This window comes from Panulirus ornatus, chromosome 55, assembly GCF_036320965.1.
Source record: "Panulirus ornatus isolate Po-2019 chromosome 55, ASM3632096v1, whole genome shotgun sequence".
In the NCBI taxonomy this organism is placed as follows: Eukaryota; Metazoa; Arthropoda; class Malacostraca; order Decapoda; family Palinuridae; genus Panulirus; species Panulirus ornatus.
The window spans coordinates 14,739,857-14,757,356 of record NC_092278.1 but is presented as its reverse complement, the minus strand read 5'-3'; the positions used below and the strand labels follow the sequence as shown (position 1 = coordinate 14,757,356).

At 41.5% G+C, this 17,500-nt stretch overlaps 1 protein-coding gene and 1 long non-coding RNA gene across 7 annotated transcripts in view; one reads left to right on the top strand and one right to left on the bottom strand.

Moving 5' to 3' along the window:
- LOC139765466 (transmembrane protein 198) overlaps positions 1-17,500 on the top strand; it is a 653,673-nt gene that overhangs the window by 607,176 nt on the left and 28,997 nt on the right. For 5 of the 6 annotated variants that reach the window (XR_011716663.1, XM_071692843.1, XM_071692844.1 and 2 more), the window contains exons 4-5: positions 12,931-13,171; positions 13,786-13,948. Coding sequence is in view for 5 of the 6 variants with exons in the window: in XM_071692843.1 (XP_071548944.1) it covers positions 12,931-13,171; positions 13,786-13,948 (404 nt within the window). In the remaining variant the exon portion in view is untranslated. Of the gene's footprint in view, positions 1-4,611; positions 4,759-12,930; positions 13,172-13,785; positions 13,949-17,500 lie in introns of those variants that run through there. The other variant, XM_071692848.1, reaches the window with a different exon arrangement.
- Positions 13,030-17,500, bottom strand: part of LOC139765467 (uncharacterized) — a 58,365-nt gene continuing 53,894 nt past the window's right edge. Inside the window, exon 3 of the long non-coding RNA XR_011716664.1 lies at positions 13,030-13,168. This is a non-coding gene — a long non-coding RNA (uncharacterized lncRNA). The remainder of the gene's footprint in view (positions 13,169-17,500) is intronic.

Below are 17,500 nucleotides of genomic sequence, written 5' to 3'. Positions count from 1 at the left end.
AAATGAGTGAGGAAAGATTGACCAAGAGGATATATGTGTCGGAAGTGGAGGGAACGAGGAGAAGTGGGAGACCAAATTGGAGGTGGAAAGATGGAGTGAAAAAGATTTTGTGTGATCGGGGCCTGAACATGCAGGAGGGTGAAAGGAGGGCAAGGAATAGAGTGAATTGGATCGATGTGGTATACCGGGGTTGACGTGCTGTCAGTGGATTGAATCAGGGCATGTGGAGCGTCTGGGGTAAACCATGGAAAGCTGTGTAGGTATGTATATTTGCGTGTGTGGACGTATGTATATACATGTGTATGGGGGTGGGTTGGGCCATTTCTTTCGTCTGTTTCCTTGCGCTACCTCGCAAACGCGGGAGACAGCGACAAAGCAAAAAAAAAAAAAAAATATATATATATATATATATATATATATATATATATATATATATATATATAAAATGCCTTTTAAAGGCATCATCAGCGGCTTTGCTTCTCTTGTCTTGCAGGGTCGTAAGACCCAGCCTGTCGTCATTTGAACATTTTAATTCTTCGTACGTATAGGACCATTACCAAACTTAATTAGCCGGGCTGTTGCGCTGTGTAACTTGATTAGTCGGGGTGTAACGGTATGTTCATAGATTAACCGAAGCGTAACGCTTCGTGACTTAATTAAACAGCCTGTACCGCTTAATTCATCTCCTTTCAATCAGGTACGCCAAACGATTTGAAAAAGTTAACCGACACCTAAGCTGATTTTCAGATACATGTTTCAAAATAAGATATTAATTATATCTGCATAAGCTATTACTAACCACAAAAATCACAATATTTATTTGAATTTCCCTTTGTGACAGCCTGCTACTGGAGGAATCCATCCCCTTTGAAGTATATGTAGGGGCCTGGCTGTAGATGATCAGTGCATTATGCATTGTAGCTCGGGAGTGGATGTGGGCAAATGAGGCCTTTGTTTGTTTATTCCTGAAGCTACCTCGCTAAAGCGGGGAAAAAAAAAATTAGATGTTAATGTGCTGAGAGGTGCAACTGGAGAGATGTCTGATCGTTATCTTGTGTAGGCGAAGGTGATGATTTGTTGAGGTTTTCAGAAAAGAAGAGAGAATGTTGGGGTGAGGAGAGTGGTGAGAGTAAGTGAGCTTGGGAAGGAGACTTGTGTGAAGAAGTACCAGGAGAGACTCGAGTGCAGAATGGAAAAAGGTGAGAGCAAAGGACGTAAGGGGAGTGGGGGAGGAATGGGATGAATTTAGGGAAGCAGTGATGGCTTCGCAAAAGATGCTTGTGGCATGAGAAGCGTGGGAGGTGGGCAGATTAGAAAGGGTAGTGAGTGGTGGGATGAAGTAAGATTATTAGTGAAAGAGAAGAGAGGTATTTGGACGAGTTTTGCAGGAAAATAGTGCAAATGACTGGGAGATGTATAAAAGAAAGAGGCAGGAGGTCAAGAGAAAGGTGCAAGAGGTGAAAAAGAGGGCTAATGAGAGTTGGGGTGAGAGAGGATCATTAAATTTTAGGAATAAAAGGAGGTAAATTTAGTACGTGAAACAAGAGAACAAATGGGAACATCGGTGAAGGGGGCTAATGGGGAGGTAATAACAAGTAATGGTGATGTAAGAAGATAGAATGAGTATTTTGAAGGTTTGTTGAATGTGTTTGATGATAGAGTGGCAGATAAAGGGGGGTTTTGGTCGAGGTGGTGTGCAAAGTGAGATGGTTAGGGAAAATGATTTGGTAAACAGAGAAGAGGTAATGAAAGCTTTGCGGAAGATGAAAGCCGGCATGAAGGCGGGTTTGGATGGTATTGCAGTGGAATTTATTAAAAAAGGGGGTGACTGTGTTGTTGACTGGTTGGTGAATATATTCAATTAATGTATGGCTCATGGTGAATTGCCTGAAGATTGGCGGAATACTTGCACAGTGCCACTGTACAAAGGCAATGGGGATAAAGGTGAGTGTTCAAATTACAAAGGTATGAGTTTGTTAAGTATTCCTGGGAAATTACATAGGTGGGTATTGATTGAGAGGGTGAAAGCGTGTACAGAGCATCAGATTGGGGAAGAGCAGTGTGGTTTCCGAAGTGGTAGAAGATGTGTGGACCAGGTGTTTGCTCTGAAGAATGCATGTGAGAAATACTTAGAAAAACAAATGGCTTTGTTCGTAGCATTTATGGACCTGGAGAAGGCATATGATAGAGTTGATAGAGATGCTCTGTGGAAGGTATTAAGAGTATATGGTGTGGGAGGCAAGTTGTTAGAAGCAGTGAAAAGTTTTTATCGAGGATGTAAGGCATGTGTACGAGTTGGAAGAGAGGAAAGTGATTGGTTCCCAGTGAATGTCGGTTTGCGGCAGGGGTGCGTGGTCTCCATGGTTGTTTAATTTGTTTATGGATGAGGTTGTTAGGGAGGTGAATGCAAGAGTTTTGAAGAGAGGGGCAAGTATGCAGTCTCTTGTGAATGAGAGGGCGTGGGAAGTGAGTCAGTTGTTGTTCACTGATGATACAGCACTGGTGGCTGATTCGGGTGAGAAACTGCAGAAGCTGGTGACTGAGTTTAGTAAAGTGTGTAAAAGAAGAAAGCTGAGAGTAAATGTAAATAAGAGCAAGGTTATTAACCACAGTAGGGTTGAGGGACAAGTCAACTGGGAGGTAAGTTTGAATGGAGAAAAGCTGAGGGGAGTGGTGTTTTAGATATCTGGGAGTGGATTTGTCAGCGAATGGAACCATGGAAGCGGAAGTGAGTCACAGGGTGGGGAAGTGGGCGAAGGTTCTGGGAGCGTTGAAGAATGTTTGGAAGGCGAGGACATTATCTCCGAAAGCAAAAAATGGGTATGTTTGAAAGAATAGTGGTTCCAAAAATGTTAAATGGTTACGAGGCTTGGGCTATAGATAGGGTTGTGCGGAGGAGGGTGGATGTGTTGCAAATGAGATGTTTGAGGACAATATTGTGGCGTGAGGTGGTTCGATCGAGTAAGTAATGAAAGGGTAAGAGAGATGTGTTGTAATAAAAAGAGTGTGGTTGAGAGAGAGCAGAAGGGGGTGTATTGAAATGGTTTGGTCACACGTAGAGAATGAGTGAGGAAAGATTGACAAAGAGGATATATGCGTCAGAGGCGGAGGGAACGAGAAGTGGGAGACCAAATTGGAGGTGGAAAGATGGAGTTAAAAAGATTTTGTGTGATCGGGGCCTGAACATGCAGGAGGGTGAAAGGAGGGCAAGGAATAGAGTGAATTGGATCGATGTGGTATACTGGGGTTGACGTGCTGTCAGTGGATTGAATCAGGGCATGTGATGCGTCTGGGGTAAACCATGGAAAGCTGTGTAGGTATGTATATTTGCGTGTGTGGACGTATGTATATACATGTGTATGGGGGTGGGTTGGGCCATTTCTTTCGTCTTTTTCCTTGCGCTACCTCGCAAACGCGGGAGACAGCGGCAAAAAAAAAAAAAATATATATATATATATATATATATATATATATATATATATATATATATATATATATATGTGTGTGTGTGTGTGTGTGTGTGTGTGTGTGCCGAAGATGATTCTGTATGCCATTTTCTGCACCATTTCCAGTAGCATCTAACGTAGCGTCTCTCATTACTCCCAGCTGTAAAGACGGACCATCTTGCCACATACATGCTCAAGAGAAATTACCAAGCCTTTCAAGTGGGTGTGCGGGCTATGCCTACAAACATTTTGAATAAACAGTGGAGTTCTAAAACAACAGAGGTGTTTGTTTGACCACAGAATCAATCCAAACATTCACTCACCCGGCACATAACAGCAAGTGGTCCCCTAATAGTGGAGACAGCCGCCACATCACCGACTGGAACAATTATGACCCTCCTACTGTACGTGGCGCAATTGAATTACAGTTCAGAAAGACTCGTCGTTCAGTCGGTAAAGGAGGGCAAAGGTGTCAGATGAACTGGAAGGCACACTGACCACAAACTCGAAACATCACACGAGACCCAGGAATGATAAAAGATGAACGAACCATAAGTGAAACACGACAAAAAAACAAAACAAAAGCATTTCTATTGAAATGCAAATATCACATCGAGGCCCGCACGCTCCAGCGACCCAATGATAACACGCCGATGAGAAAAGAGAAGCGAGCGAGATAATGGAAAAGAAAAAAAAAAAAAAGCAGGAAGAGTCGGTGTTCACCGAGGTCGTAATCACCTTAAAGATGAATGACCCTTCCGGCTCCTTCCTGAGCAGCGATTCCACCCCAAGTGTGACGCATTAGAGGACTCATCACGACGCACACCGCACGAATTTGAGTGAGCCATTGACTTAGTACGTACCTGTGCATTCTGCTTAAGTACTCCTGGGACACATGAAGGCCCACAGTGAGTGGGCGGGGCCCTGCACCTGGAGACAGCAGTTCCAGAATAAGAGGTTTTATAACGTTCTGATATATATATATATATATATATATATATATATATATATATTATAAAATTCATTTATTTATTCACATAAATGGTATGGTAGGCGTCGCTCAACAATGACCCAATGGCCCTTACAGGTTCGAATAACTTCGTGGCTTGTCCAGAAATTTGATTATTAGGCTTGGGATGGAGTGTGTGTGTGTGAGTGAACACATATAAACAAAGACCTAATATATAAACAGGGCTTAAGAGACGGGACAACACGAGTATAACACATGTAGCAATGCCACATATGAGGTTTGTAAAGCGGATTGGTCACGCGACCCATCCTAGCACATACCTTACCACTACACCACACGCATGTAAGTATCCATGGGAAAGAATGAATGGGAAAAGTGATGTGAAGAAACACATGCACTACCTGTCTCTCATCATGAACACCATTCCTAGTTCTCATAGCCTGGGCTTGGTCACCTACACTTCACCACTCGCACAGACAAACGTTCTCATCAACTTGTGTCCATAAACACCTCTCTCACCCTACTTTACCCTCCGGTACCAGTCATCACGTGAGATCAACAACGTCTCCATACACAGCACTGCCATTCCTTGCATCCAGTTCCGAGTCAGTCATTCCTCAACTCCACCTACAGTATCCTCATTCCTCATCACTAACTAACTCTCAGTCTCTCTCATCTGGTATGTGGTGAGGTAGTACTAGAATGCCTGTAAAAGGGGTGAGATAGTGTTAGACGAACTGATATGGGGGTCAGTTTTGTTAGGGGGCTTGGTATGGAGATGTTGGAGGACCTTGGTATGGGTAAGGTCGTGTTGAAAAGCCTGGTATGGGTGTGAGGTGATGTCAATGAGCCTGATGTGTGTTTGTGGTAGTGGTGGAGAACTTAGTCAAGGGGTGAGGTAGTGTTGGAGAGCCCTGATGTGGTTTGAGTATTGTCAGAGAGTCTGGTTATTTTTATTTGGTAATCTAAGAAGGCCATCGACGTGAACAAATTCTCTAAGTGTCTTGTATGTGGAGAATTTAATTTGGAAATGCTAGGTTTTGCGGAGGAAGTCCTGCAGAGCTTTGGCTAAAGATGAAGTAGTCCTAAAGGGTCTAGTGCTTGGGTAAGGTAGTTTAGTAAGGCTAGGCATATGAAAGTAGCTCTGAAGAGCCTACTTTGTGCATGAAGTAGTTATTTGAGTGCCTTGAATGTGGGTACTGGAATGGCAGAGAACCTGGTTTGTTGATGTGCATAGTTATGATAGATTGGTTAGTGGAAGAAGTCATCTTGGAAAGCCTGGCGTACAGATGACATGAGGACTTAGTAAGTGGATGAGCTGCTTTAGGGGAGCCTGATATAAAGGTGAGGAGATGAGACAGTCATGAAAGACATAATTATGTAGTCTTACAGGGCCTGGTTTACTGAGGAGGCCCACAGGATCTGGTTTGTGGATGAGGCTATATTGTGAGTTGATATAGGAGTAGGGTAGTCCCTGAAGAACATGATGTGTGGATGAGGTGGAGATGAGGGTGATGTAGGCTTCAAGAGTCTGGCTAATTAGTAGGATAGTGTCATGGAGAGCTGGGTATGTAGATGAAATCATTTTGGAGATTTATATTTGGGTGAGATATTCTCATAGATGAATAATGCAGGAAACAGCAAACAAAAAAAATATTCCTTTTCTTTCTATATCTATTCACAGTTTCCCGTATTAGTAAGGTAGCACCAGGAGCAGACGAAGCTATCATGTGCAAGGCACCAAGACCACAGCCTCCATGCCCCACAGACATTTTCCATGATTTCCCCTGGCTGCTTCACATGCCCTGCTTTAGTTTATAGACAATTTGTTGCACCTTGTATACTGCATTGCTCCAGTTCACTTTATCTTGCAATACCTTTCACCCTCCTTAATATTCAGACCCAGATCACTTAAAATCTATTTCACACCATCCTTCCACTTCTAGTTTGGTGTGCTCCTTACCGTTCCCTCCACTTCTGACACATAAATGCTCTTTGTTAATCTCTCCTCACTCACTGTTACCATGTGTCCAAATCATTTCAGCACACCCCCTTCAGCTTTCTCAGCCACACTCTTCTTATTACCAAACTTTTCACTTACCCTTTTAATCACACCACCTCACACCACACATTGTCCTCAAACATTTCATTTCTGACACAACCACCCTCCTCCACCCATCCTCTTATATAACTCATGCCTTGCATCTGTATAACATCACTGGGACAATTATACCTTCAAACATGCCCATTTTCACCCTTTCAGATAATGACTACTCTACTTCATTCATTCATTCACCCATATACTCATTTCTGCTTCCATAGTTCCATTTGCTATCATGTTTACTCTCAGGTATCTAAAATACTTTACTTCCACAAAATTTTCTCCATTCATGCAAACACCCTTGCTACTAACCTGTATCTGTCCTGCTAAATATGATAACTTTCTCCTTTCACACACTCTCCCAAACTCAGGCACCAACTTCTGCAGTTTCTCATTCATATCTGCCATCCGTGCTGTGTCATCAGCTAACAACAATTGACCTACTTCCGAGCGCCCCCCCCCCACACACACACACAAACACACACCCCACCAATACACTGCATGCTCTCCCTTTGCATCTTAGGCCCTTGCATTTATGTCCTTCGCCACCCCATCCATAAACAAATTAAACAGCCATGGTGCCATCACACACCCCTGTCACAGACCATCCTTCACCTGGAACTATTCACTCTCCTCTCTTCCTACAAATACACTGCCTTACTTTCTTGATTACAATTTTTATTGCTTGTTGTAGCTTTCCTCCCATACAGTATATTCATAAAGCCTTCCAAAAGGCATCTTTACGTCCCTGTCATATGTTTCTCCAGGTCATAAATGCCAAATGTAAATCCTTTTGTTTCTTTTAAGTGTTTCTCACATACATTGCTTAAAGCAAACACCCAGAAAATGCATCCTCTGCCATATGTTTCTCCAGATCTTAAATGCCAAATGTAAATGCTTTTGTTTTTTCTAAGTATTTCTCACATACATTGCTTAAAGCAAACACCCAGTTCATGCATCCTCTGCCACTCCTGAAGCCACATTGTTCCTCTCCTGTCTGATGACCTCACACTTGCAGCACATTTCTCTTGCACATGCCAACACTGCTTCCCGGAACACCTTCCATTCCTCACCTACTCCCCAAGCTTATTTTCCTCTCATCATTTGTCATTCTATACACAACTCATTCAGGTATTTCCTCTCACAGATCTCTTTTCCAAGCTCACTTGCTTTAAGCTCCCTCTTGTAACCCAAATCGTTTCCCCTTTTCCGAAAACCTTCCCAAACCTTAAACCTTGCCTCCACCAGGTAATGATCAGCTATCCCACCATCTTAGTACATTCATCTCCAAGACTCTCTTTTGCATGCTGTCAATTAATATGTAATTCCATAATGCCTTCTTACCATATGCATATACTTATGTATGTCTCTCTCTTTAAACAAGGTATTTCAAATTACTAGCCCTTTTGAAGAACAGAACTCCACAAGCTATTCACCATTTCCTTTCACCTTACTGAATATCCCCATCTTTTCACATCTTTCTTAAAAGTTGAATTTTTTGTTTAATTTCATGTCCTCTGGTTGTTCCATCCCAACATCTCTCAAAGAACTGTTCACTGTCTACATCATTAATCTGTTTCAAAAACTTAAAAGACAGTGATCAGGTCACCCCTCACTCTTTTCTCTTCCAAGGTGGGCATATTAAGGCCTTGTAGCCTTTCCTTGTAACTCAGATTTCTTAATGCTGATACCATCCCTGTTGCTCTCCACTGTACCTTCTCTATTAGCTCTGTGCTTCTTTAGGTGCGGTGACCAAAGCTGAAAAGCATATTTTAGTTTTGGCCTATGTGTGACGTGAATGCAATTCTAATATTTGCAAGCTGACAGGAAGCCTCGTTGACTATTCTCCATATGTAGGACTCTGGTGACAGGTTAGGGACAATGTTGACGCGCAAGTCTATCTCATTCACAGATTACTGCAGCTTGTTTCCTGCTAGATGTTAAATCATGTGTATACCTTCTTTTGCAGTGATCAATCCTCATTACTCAACATTTACTTGGGCTAAACTTCTTCAACCATGTACCAGACTAACTTTGGAGTCTGTTAAGATCCTCTTGTAATTTGATATGATCCTCCATGCTTTTAACTTCCCTCATAATCTTTGCATCATCAGTAAACACATTCAGATTGGTGTTCACACATTCTGACATGTCATTCACAAAGAGGAAAAAGAGCAAAAGTTCCAGAACAGAACACTATGGCACTCCACCTATTAGAAGCTCCTCTGACATGCATCCTTCATTCCCTTCCACTTAAATGATTTTCTTCCCATTGAAGAAGTCTTTCCCTTATTCATGCCTGATACTCCAGCTTCATAATCAGCCTCCTATGCAATAGTTTCAAATGTTATCTGGCAGTCCAAATACAACCTATCCAGCCTTCCCTTTTGTTTAAGACAGAGCTCACTCTCTCATAGAAATCCGAGTTTTTTTACGTGACCTCCTTCCCCTAAAACCATGTTGTCTCTTAGGTAATTTCTCCTCTGTACAGAGTCATCCATTTGCTTTTGATCATCTTTCCCAGAAATTTACACATGAAGACCACTCTTTAGTTCTGTGCCTCTTTCCACTCTCCTTTCTTATAAACAGGATTATAGTTTGCCCTACTCCACTCCCTTAACTCTTTGTCTTTCTCCAGCAACTTCTTGAACAGTATCTCTGGTGTATCTGCACATATCTTCAGCATATATGGTAAAATTCATGTGGACTAGAATGCTTATATGGATTAAAACCTTTTGATATTCTGTAATGTCTTTTCTAAACACCTCAGTGTTTTCTAAAACCTCCTCCCCATCCTATATCACTAGTGTTAAAGCTATAGGGTCTTCTGCTGTGAAAAGAATTTTAAGCTTGTTATTCATTTCTTACATATCGTTACATCATCCTCTACAAGTCTTCCCTTCTCAACCCTTAGTCTAATTAGCTCTTTACCTAACAGTTTGCTCTCATACATCTTACATATTCTGTTTGGCTAAAGTGCCACCTATACATTTGCTTCTGGTCTTCTTGAAGCTCCCTTGCTTTGTAACATCTTTGATTAAACTGTTCTTTCTATTCCTTCCCTTCGTATTTGAGGACAGAGATACCTTCCTACCTCATCATATGTAGGTATCGTAGAACCTTTCACCAAAATGTCCTGGATCCTGGCCACTGAACTCCATATTCCAGTCTCTTCTACCACAGAAATTGTTGAGGTTATGTATGTTTCCATGATTCTGTCTCCACTTCAAGTCCTGTCTCATCTCTGCTCTTTTAGTAGCCTCATTTACTTGACTACCTTTTTCAGTTGATGTATTACATAAGATATTTTCACTACCCATGCTTTTATGTGTGAAGATAAGATCTAGTAATGATGGTAATTCAGTCCTTCACACCCAAGTGTGTTCACTGATATGCTGTTATATGAAAGTTTCCTGTACACACTCAAAGACCTTGCTTCCATGTTTCCTTGTTCAAATGAGAATCCAAATTCTGCCTATCTATTTTTCATAATATGAAATTCCCCTATTATTGGTTCTTTACCCTTTCTGAAAAGTGCATATTTTAATGCTTCATGTACCATCCTGGTTGTTCCTTCATTGTTTGAATTGTATATTTGTTCAGGATTGCTAAAATACTTTTAAGTTTACATAATATCAACAGCAATATGCACTTCTTTCATGCATTTACCCTTCCCATTAAGTACCATATGAATGGACCATTTACTATTATTTCCCAAAACTTAAAAGTTATCCCTTCTTCTCCTCCACCTCAATTGCCTTCTCTTTCCCTCCTTACTATCATTTACCCATCTGAACAGGAGTGAGACCTTATCTCTTTAGTGAGTTTTATTTTCACAGCTCCAACAATACCAGGTGCATTTTCCCTTATATGACCCTTAAATTCCAGTTCTTTACCACATACTACTAATCCATCAGCATTTGTAAATAATATTTTCAGTTTAACATTACCCTCTGATTCAAGACACTGCAGCCACAGATGGCATTGTGTGTAGGGCGCGCTTATGTACATTCTTTATAATGCACTTGATGGTGGTGATACCACAATTCTGTGAGATTCTTAGCTTTCTTTCTTTTTTTTTTTTTTTTTTTTTTTTTTTGCTGTCTCCCGCGTTTGCAAGGTAGTGCAAGGAAACAGACGAAAGAAATGGCCCAACCCACCCCCATACACATGTATATACATACCTACACAGCTTTCCATGCTTTACCCCAGATGCTTCACATGCCCTGATTCAATCCACTGACAGCATGTCAACCCCGGTATACCACATCGATCCAATTCACTCTATTCCTTGCCCTCCTTTCACCCTCCTGCATGTTCAGGCCCCGATCACACAAAATCTTTTTCACTCCATCTTTCCATCTCCAATTTGGTCTCCCACTTCTCCTCGTTCCCTCCACCTCCGACACATATATCCTCTTGGTCAATCTTTCCTCACTCATTCTCTCCATGTGCCCAAACCATTTCAAAACACCCTCCTCTGCTCTCTCAACCACGCTCTCTTTATTTCCACACATCTCTCTTACCCTTACGTTACTTACTCGATCAAACCACCTCACACCACACATTGTCCTCAAACATCTCATTTCCAGCACATCCATCCTCCTGCGCACAGCTCTATCCATAGCCCACGCCTCGCAACCATACAACACTGTTGGAACCACTATTCCTTCAAACATAGCCATTTTTGCTTTCCGAGATAATGTTCTCGACTTCCACACATTCTTCAAGGCTCCCAGGATTTTCGCCCCCTCCCCCACCCTATGATCCACTTCCGCTTCCATGGTTCCATCCACTGCCAGATCCACTCCCAGATATCTAAAACACTTTACTTCCTCCAGTTTTTCTCCATTCAAACTTACCTCCCAATTGACTTGACCCTCAACCCTACTGTACCTAATTACCTTGCTCTTATTCACATTTACTCTTAACTTTCTTCTTTCACACACTTTACCAAACTCAGTCACCAGCTTCTGCAGTTTCTCACATGAATCAGCCACCAGCGCTGTATCATCAGTGAACAACAACTGACTCACTTCCCAAGCTCTCTCATCCCCAACAGACTTCATACTTGCCCCTCTTTCCAAAACTCTTGCATTCACCTCCCTAACAACCCCATCCATAAGCTTATTTTGCTTAAATCTAACCCTAGCTATGGCTTCTAATACATATGAGTGTCAATCGTGGTGTCAAATGTAAACATCAGTCCATATTGATTCATTTAATTTACATTTAAAATTTTTTTAATTTAAATTTCTAGCTGTCCATGGTATACTTTAGATACATGGGAGATGTTTTATTAGTGGGTTAGAGGTGTGTTGATGAATTATTAATATGTGACCATGGTTGGTCTGGCAAAATGGTTAAAACGGCAAGGCTTTGGAACCAAGAGTGCCAGAAAATTGGTGGTGTACCTGTTTATAAAGTAAAATCATATCGTAACTATGGATAGGACTACCACCTCTGCATTACTCCTTAGGAGTCTACAGCCCCAGGGAAGAAAATGAATACATCTTAAGAGAGGTATTTTTTCTGATGACTGTTTGAAATGTTCTCTTCTACTGCCACTTTTTTCTTATTTTGTCATACTTATGAAGAGAAGATATATGATTTCTGACTCTTTAAAATGAAATGGGTTTGAGTTACCTGATTTTCAGGTCCTCCACTTCCTTGCAGAGAGGACCTGAACCTATAATATAACTTGCCTCCCCTCACTGGATAATTATGCAGATGTACTGAAGTAGAATGTTGAATGGTGTCTCATCCTTAGATGAATTAGTTAGCCAGGATCATGGAGACAGGGAAGGGCATTTTCCCACATCTCCAAAAAACAACTGTAACTTTGGTTATTCCTTCAAGTCTCCAGCACTATTTTGATCTTCTTAGGTCCTGAGCAAACATATATGTACCAAGCTGGAAGCACATGTGTCGTCTCACAACAAATCCCTGTCTGTCTTCCAGGCACTTTACTTAATCAGGTTGCTTGCTGCTTCCATCAGGTCATAGGAGCTGCATTTCTCTTTCCATAGGACAGATGGCTTCTTGAAAGGATGCCTTTCATATTGAAAATCAGAACTCTCACAACTCATTGCCTGTTGGCCACTTTTTTGCCACAGTTTCACTGGTATGCAGAGCAGATAGTGCTGGGAAGGCAAAAGGCTGTATCAGTTTGCAAAGCATTATATGAATTGTGGATTGATTTTACATAGTGTAAATAGTGTCATGTACAGGTCAGCTTTGAAAATGCAGTTTGATAAATCATTGATATATAAATATACATCAAAACTTCTGTCATGGATGAATTTAATTATAAAAATTGGCAATGATTAAATTTATGCTTTTGAAATTTTTTGAACTCTGCATTACATGTTTAGGTGAAACATAGATTTTTGATGTTTCCAAAACAACTTCAGGTTACCGGTGCTTCAAGGCTGTGATGTTTCTGACTGGGTTCATCTTTGCATCTGTGGTAGTGTACCTGATCTGCCTCAGTGAAGATTTGTTGCCCTTGATGGGCAATGCTGGGGTGGCTTTGGGAGCAGGCGTAATGTTCGGACTCATCACCATGCTGGTCCAGTATGTGGGTCTCTTCATGACAGGATTACATACTGGACTCTTTCTTGGAGTAGCTGGCATTGCCATAGCCTACAACTGGTAAGGATGAAGTTTATTTTACTGATGATATATATTACTCCAGAATGATAAAGATATAAGTACAGAAAGAATGTGTAGGATAAGTTTTGACCTTGAATTTAAATGACAGGAATTGAGTTAATGAGCTGTAAAAGATTTCAGTGAAAAATCAAAATATTATTTCTAAAATACATTCAGTCCTTTGAATACCAGCATATTTGATGTATCAGTTGTTGAGGAAAGCCATGTTATTTTCTTTAAATATCCAGCCTATAAGAATAGAAGCTGAATATAACAGGTTAATAAGCCATTACAATGAAGAAGAATTGATTAAATCACTTTAAATAAAAACTTAGACAGAGGGAACCATGATATCAGCCAAGATGGAGGCATATAGAATTGAGTAAATGGTCATCTTGATCAGTCATAAACTCTGACACTAGAATATATGGTAATGTTACTGTGTAGAAGCAAATGAAATACAAGCTTAAAATTTTTTTTTCATCTTTTATCTCTAATTTTTAATAAAAAAAAAAGTACATTTAAGACCTGATAACTCAAAAGCTGGTATTTTAAGGAATGGGTTTATAATAAAATGCTATAAAATTAGCAAATGGCAATTATGTCATCATCAGGTGGATTCCCAGTAGTGTGTGGCCAGTAGTAGGCATCCTGCTGGCAGCAGGGTTATTGCTGGCCATCCTGACACTGTATTTCCAGAAAGGGCTGACTATTCTTGGTACAGCTATCAGTGGAGGTGCCATTATGTCTGCTACTCTCGACTACTTTATTGAAAAGGTAAATTTGTTGTGACTTTCAATTCAAGCTGTAAATGCTTTAAAAAGGTGTTTCCTTTGAAGAATGTATGTGAGAAATACTTAGAAAAACAGATGGATTTGTATGTAGCATTTATGGATCTGGAGAAGGCATATGGTAGGGTTGATAGAGATGCTTTGTGGAAGGTCTTAAGAGTATGCAGTGTGGGAGTTAAGCTGCTAGAAGCAGTGAAAAGTTTTTACCAAGGATCTAAGGCATGTGTATGAGTTTGAAGAGTGGAGAGTGATTGGTTTCCAGTGAAGGCTGGTCTACAGCAGGGGTGTGTGTGATGTCCCCATGGTTGTTAAATTTGTTTATGGATGGGGTGGTTAGGGAGGTAAATGCAAGAGTTTTGGGAAAGGGGCAGGTATGCAGTCTGTTGGGGAGGAATGGGCCTGGGAAGTGAGTCAGTTGTTGTTTGCCAATGATACAGCTCTGGTGGCTGATTCAAGTGAAAAACTGCAGAATTTGGTGACTGAGTTTGGAAAAGTGTGTGAAAGGAGAAGGTTGAGAGAAAATGTAAATAAGAGCAAAGTTATTACGTTCACTAGGGTTGAGGGACAAGTTAATTGGGATGTAAGGTTTGAATGGAGAAAATTGGAGGAAGTGAAGTGTTTTAGATATCTGAGAGTGGACTTACAGCGAATGGAACCATGGAAGCGGAAGTGAGTCACAGGGTGGGCAAGGGAGTGAAGGATCTGGGAGCAATGGACAATGTGTGGAAGGACAGAACGTTATCTCTGAGAGCAGAATTGGGTATGTTTGAAGGAATAGTAGTTCCAACAATATTATATGGTTGTGAGGCATGGGCTATAGATATGGTTGTACAGATGAGGTTATATGTGTTGGAAATGAAATGTTTCAGGACAGTATGTGGTGTGAAGTGTTCGATCAGGTAAGTAAAGAAAGGGTACGACAGCTGTGTGGAAATAAGGAGTGTGGATGAGAGACCAGAAGAGGGTGTGTTGAAATGGTTTGGACATATGGAGAGAATGAGTAAGGAAAAATTGACAAAGAGAATACATGTGTCAGAGGTAGAAGGAACCAGGAGAAGTGGGAGACCAAATTGGAGGTAGAAGGGTGGATTGAAAAAGATTTTAAGCGATCAGGGCCTGAACATACAGGAAGGTGAGAGGCATGCAAGGAATAGGGTGAATTGGAATAACTAGGCATACTGGGGTCGACATGCTGTCATTGGACTGAACCAGGGCATGTGAAGTGTCTGGGGTAAACCTCGGAAAGGTGTGTGGGGCCTGGATGTGGATAGGGAGCTGTGGTTTCGGTGCATAACACATGACAGATAGAGACTGAGTGTGAATGATTGGCCTTTCTTGTCTGTATCCTTGCATTATCTCAATGAAGCTATTTCCTGTGTGGCGGGGAAGCAACAGGAATTGATGAAGGCAAGCAAACATGAGTATGTACATGTCTATATATGTATATGTAAAATATAATAGTAATATATATATATATATATATATGTGTGGAAGTCGAGAACATTATCTCGGAAAGCAAAAATGGGTATGTTTGAAGGAATAGTGGTTCCAACAATGTTGTATGGTTGCGAGGCGTGGGCTATGGATAGAGTTGTGCGCAGGAGGATGGATGTGCTGGAAATGAGATGTTTGAGGACAATGTGTGGTGTGAGGTGGTTTGATCGAGTAAGTAACGTAAGGGTAAGAGAGATGTGTGGAAATAAAAAGAGCGTGGTTGAGAGAGCAGAAGAGGGTGTTTTGAAATGGTTTGGGCACATGGAGAGAATGAGTGAGGAAAGATTGACCAAGAGGATATATGTGTCGGAGGTGGACGGAACGAGGAGAAGAGGGAGACCAAATTGGAGATGGAAAGATGGAGTGAAAAAGATTTTGTGTGATCGGGGCCTGAACATGCAGGAGGGTGAAAGGAGGGCAAGGAATAGAGTGAATTGGATCGATGTGGTATACCGGGGTTGACGTGCTGTCAGTGGATTGAATCAGGGCATGTGAAGCGTCTGGGGTAAACCATGGAAAGTTGTGTAGGTATGTATATTTGCGTATGGGACGTATGTATATACATGTGTATGGGGGGGGGGCCATTTCTTACGTCTGTTTCCTTGCGCTACCTCGCAAACGCGGGAGACAGCGACAAAGTATAAAAAAAAAATATATATATATATATATATATATATATATATATATATTTTTTTTTTTTTTTTTTATACTTTGTCGCTGTCTCCCGCGTTTGCGAGGTAGCGCAAGGAAACAGACGAAAGAAATGGCCCAACCCCCCCCCCATACACATGTACATACACACGTCCACACACGCAAATATACATACCTACACAGCTTTCCATGGTTTACCCCAGACGCTTCACATGCCCTTGATTCACTCCACTGACAGCACGTCAACCCCGGTATACCACATCGCTCCAATTCACTCTATCCCTTGCCCTCCTTTCACCCTCCTGCATGTTCAGGCCTCGATCACACAAAATCTTTTTCACTCCATCTTTCCACCTCCAATTTGGTCTCCCTCTTCTCCTCGTTCCCTCCACCTCCGACACATATATCCTCTTGGTCAATCTTTCCTCACTCAGTCTCTCCATGTGCCCAAACCATTTCAAAACACCCTCTTCTGCTCTCTCAACCACGCTCTTTTTATTTCCACACATCTCTCTTACCCTTACGTTACTTACTCGATCAAACCACCTCACACCACACATTGTCCTCAAACATCTCATTTCCAGCACATCCATCCTCCTGCGCACAACTCTATCCATAGCCCACGCCTCGCAACCATACAACATTGTTGGAACCACTATTCCTTCAAACATACCCATTTTTGCTTTCCGAGATAATGTTCTCGACTTCCATACATTCTTCAAGGCTCCCAGATTTTCGCCCCCTCCTCCACCCTATGATCCACTTCCGCTTCCATGGTTCCATCCGCTGCCAGATCCACTCCCAGATATCTAAAACACTTCTCTTCCTCCAGTTTTTCTCCATTCAAACTCACCTCCCAATTGACTTGACCCTCAACCCTACTGTACCTAATTACCTTGCTCTTATTCACATTTACTCTTAACTTTCTTCTTCCACACACTTTACCAAACTCAGTCACCAGCTTCTGCAGTTTCTCACATGAATCAGCCACCAGCGCTGTATCATCAGCGAACAACAACTGACTCACTTCCCAAGCTCTCTCATCCCAACAGACTTCATACTTGCCCCTCTTTCCAGAACTCTTGCATTTACCTCCCTAACAACCCCATCCATAAACAAATTAAACAACCATGGAGACATCACACACCCCTGCCGCAAACCTACATTCACTGAGAACCAATCACTTTCCTCTCTTCCTACACGTACACATGCCTTACATCCTCGATAAAAACTTTTCACTGCTTCTAACAACTTGCCTCCCACACCATATATTCTTAATACCTTCCACAGAGCATCTCTATCAACTCTATCATATGCCTTCTCCAGATCCATAAATGCTACATACAAATCCATTTGCTTTTCTAAGTATTTCTCACATACATTCTTCAAAGCA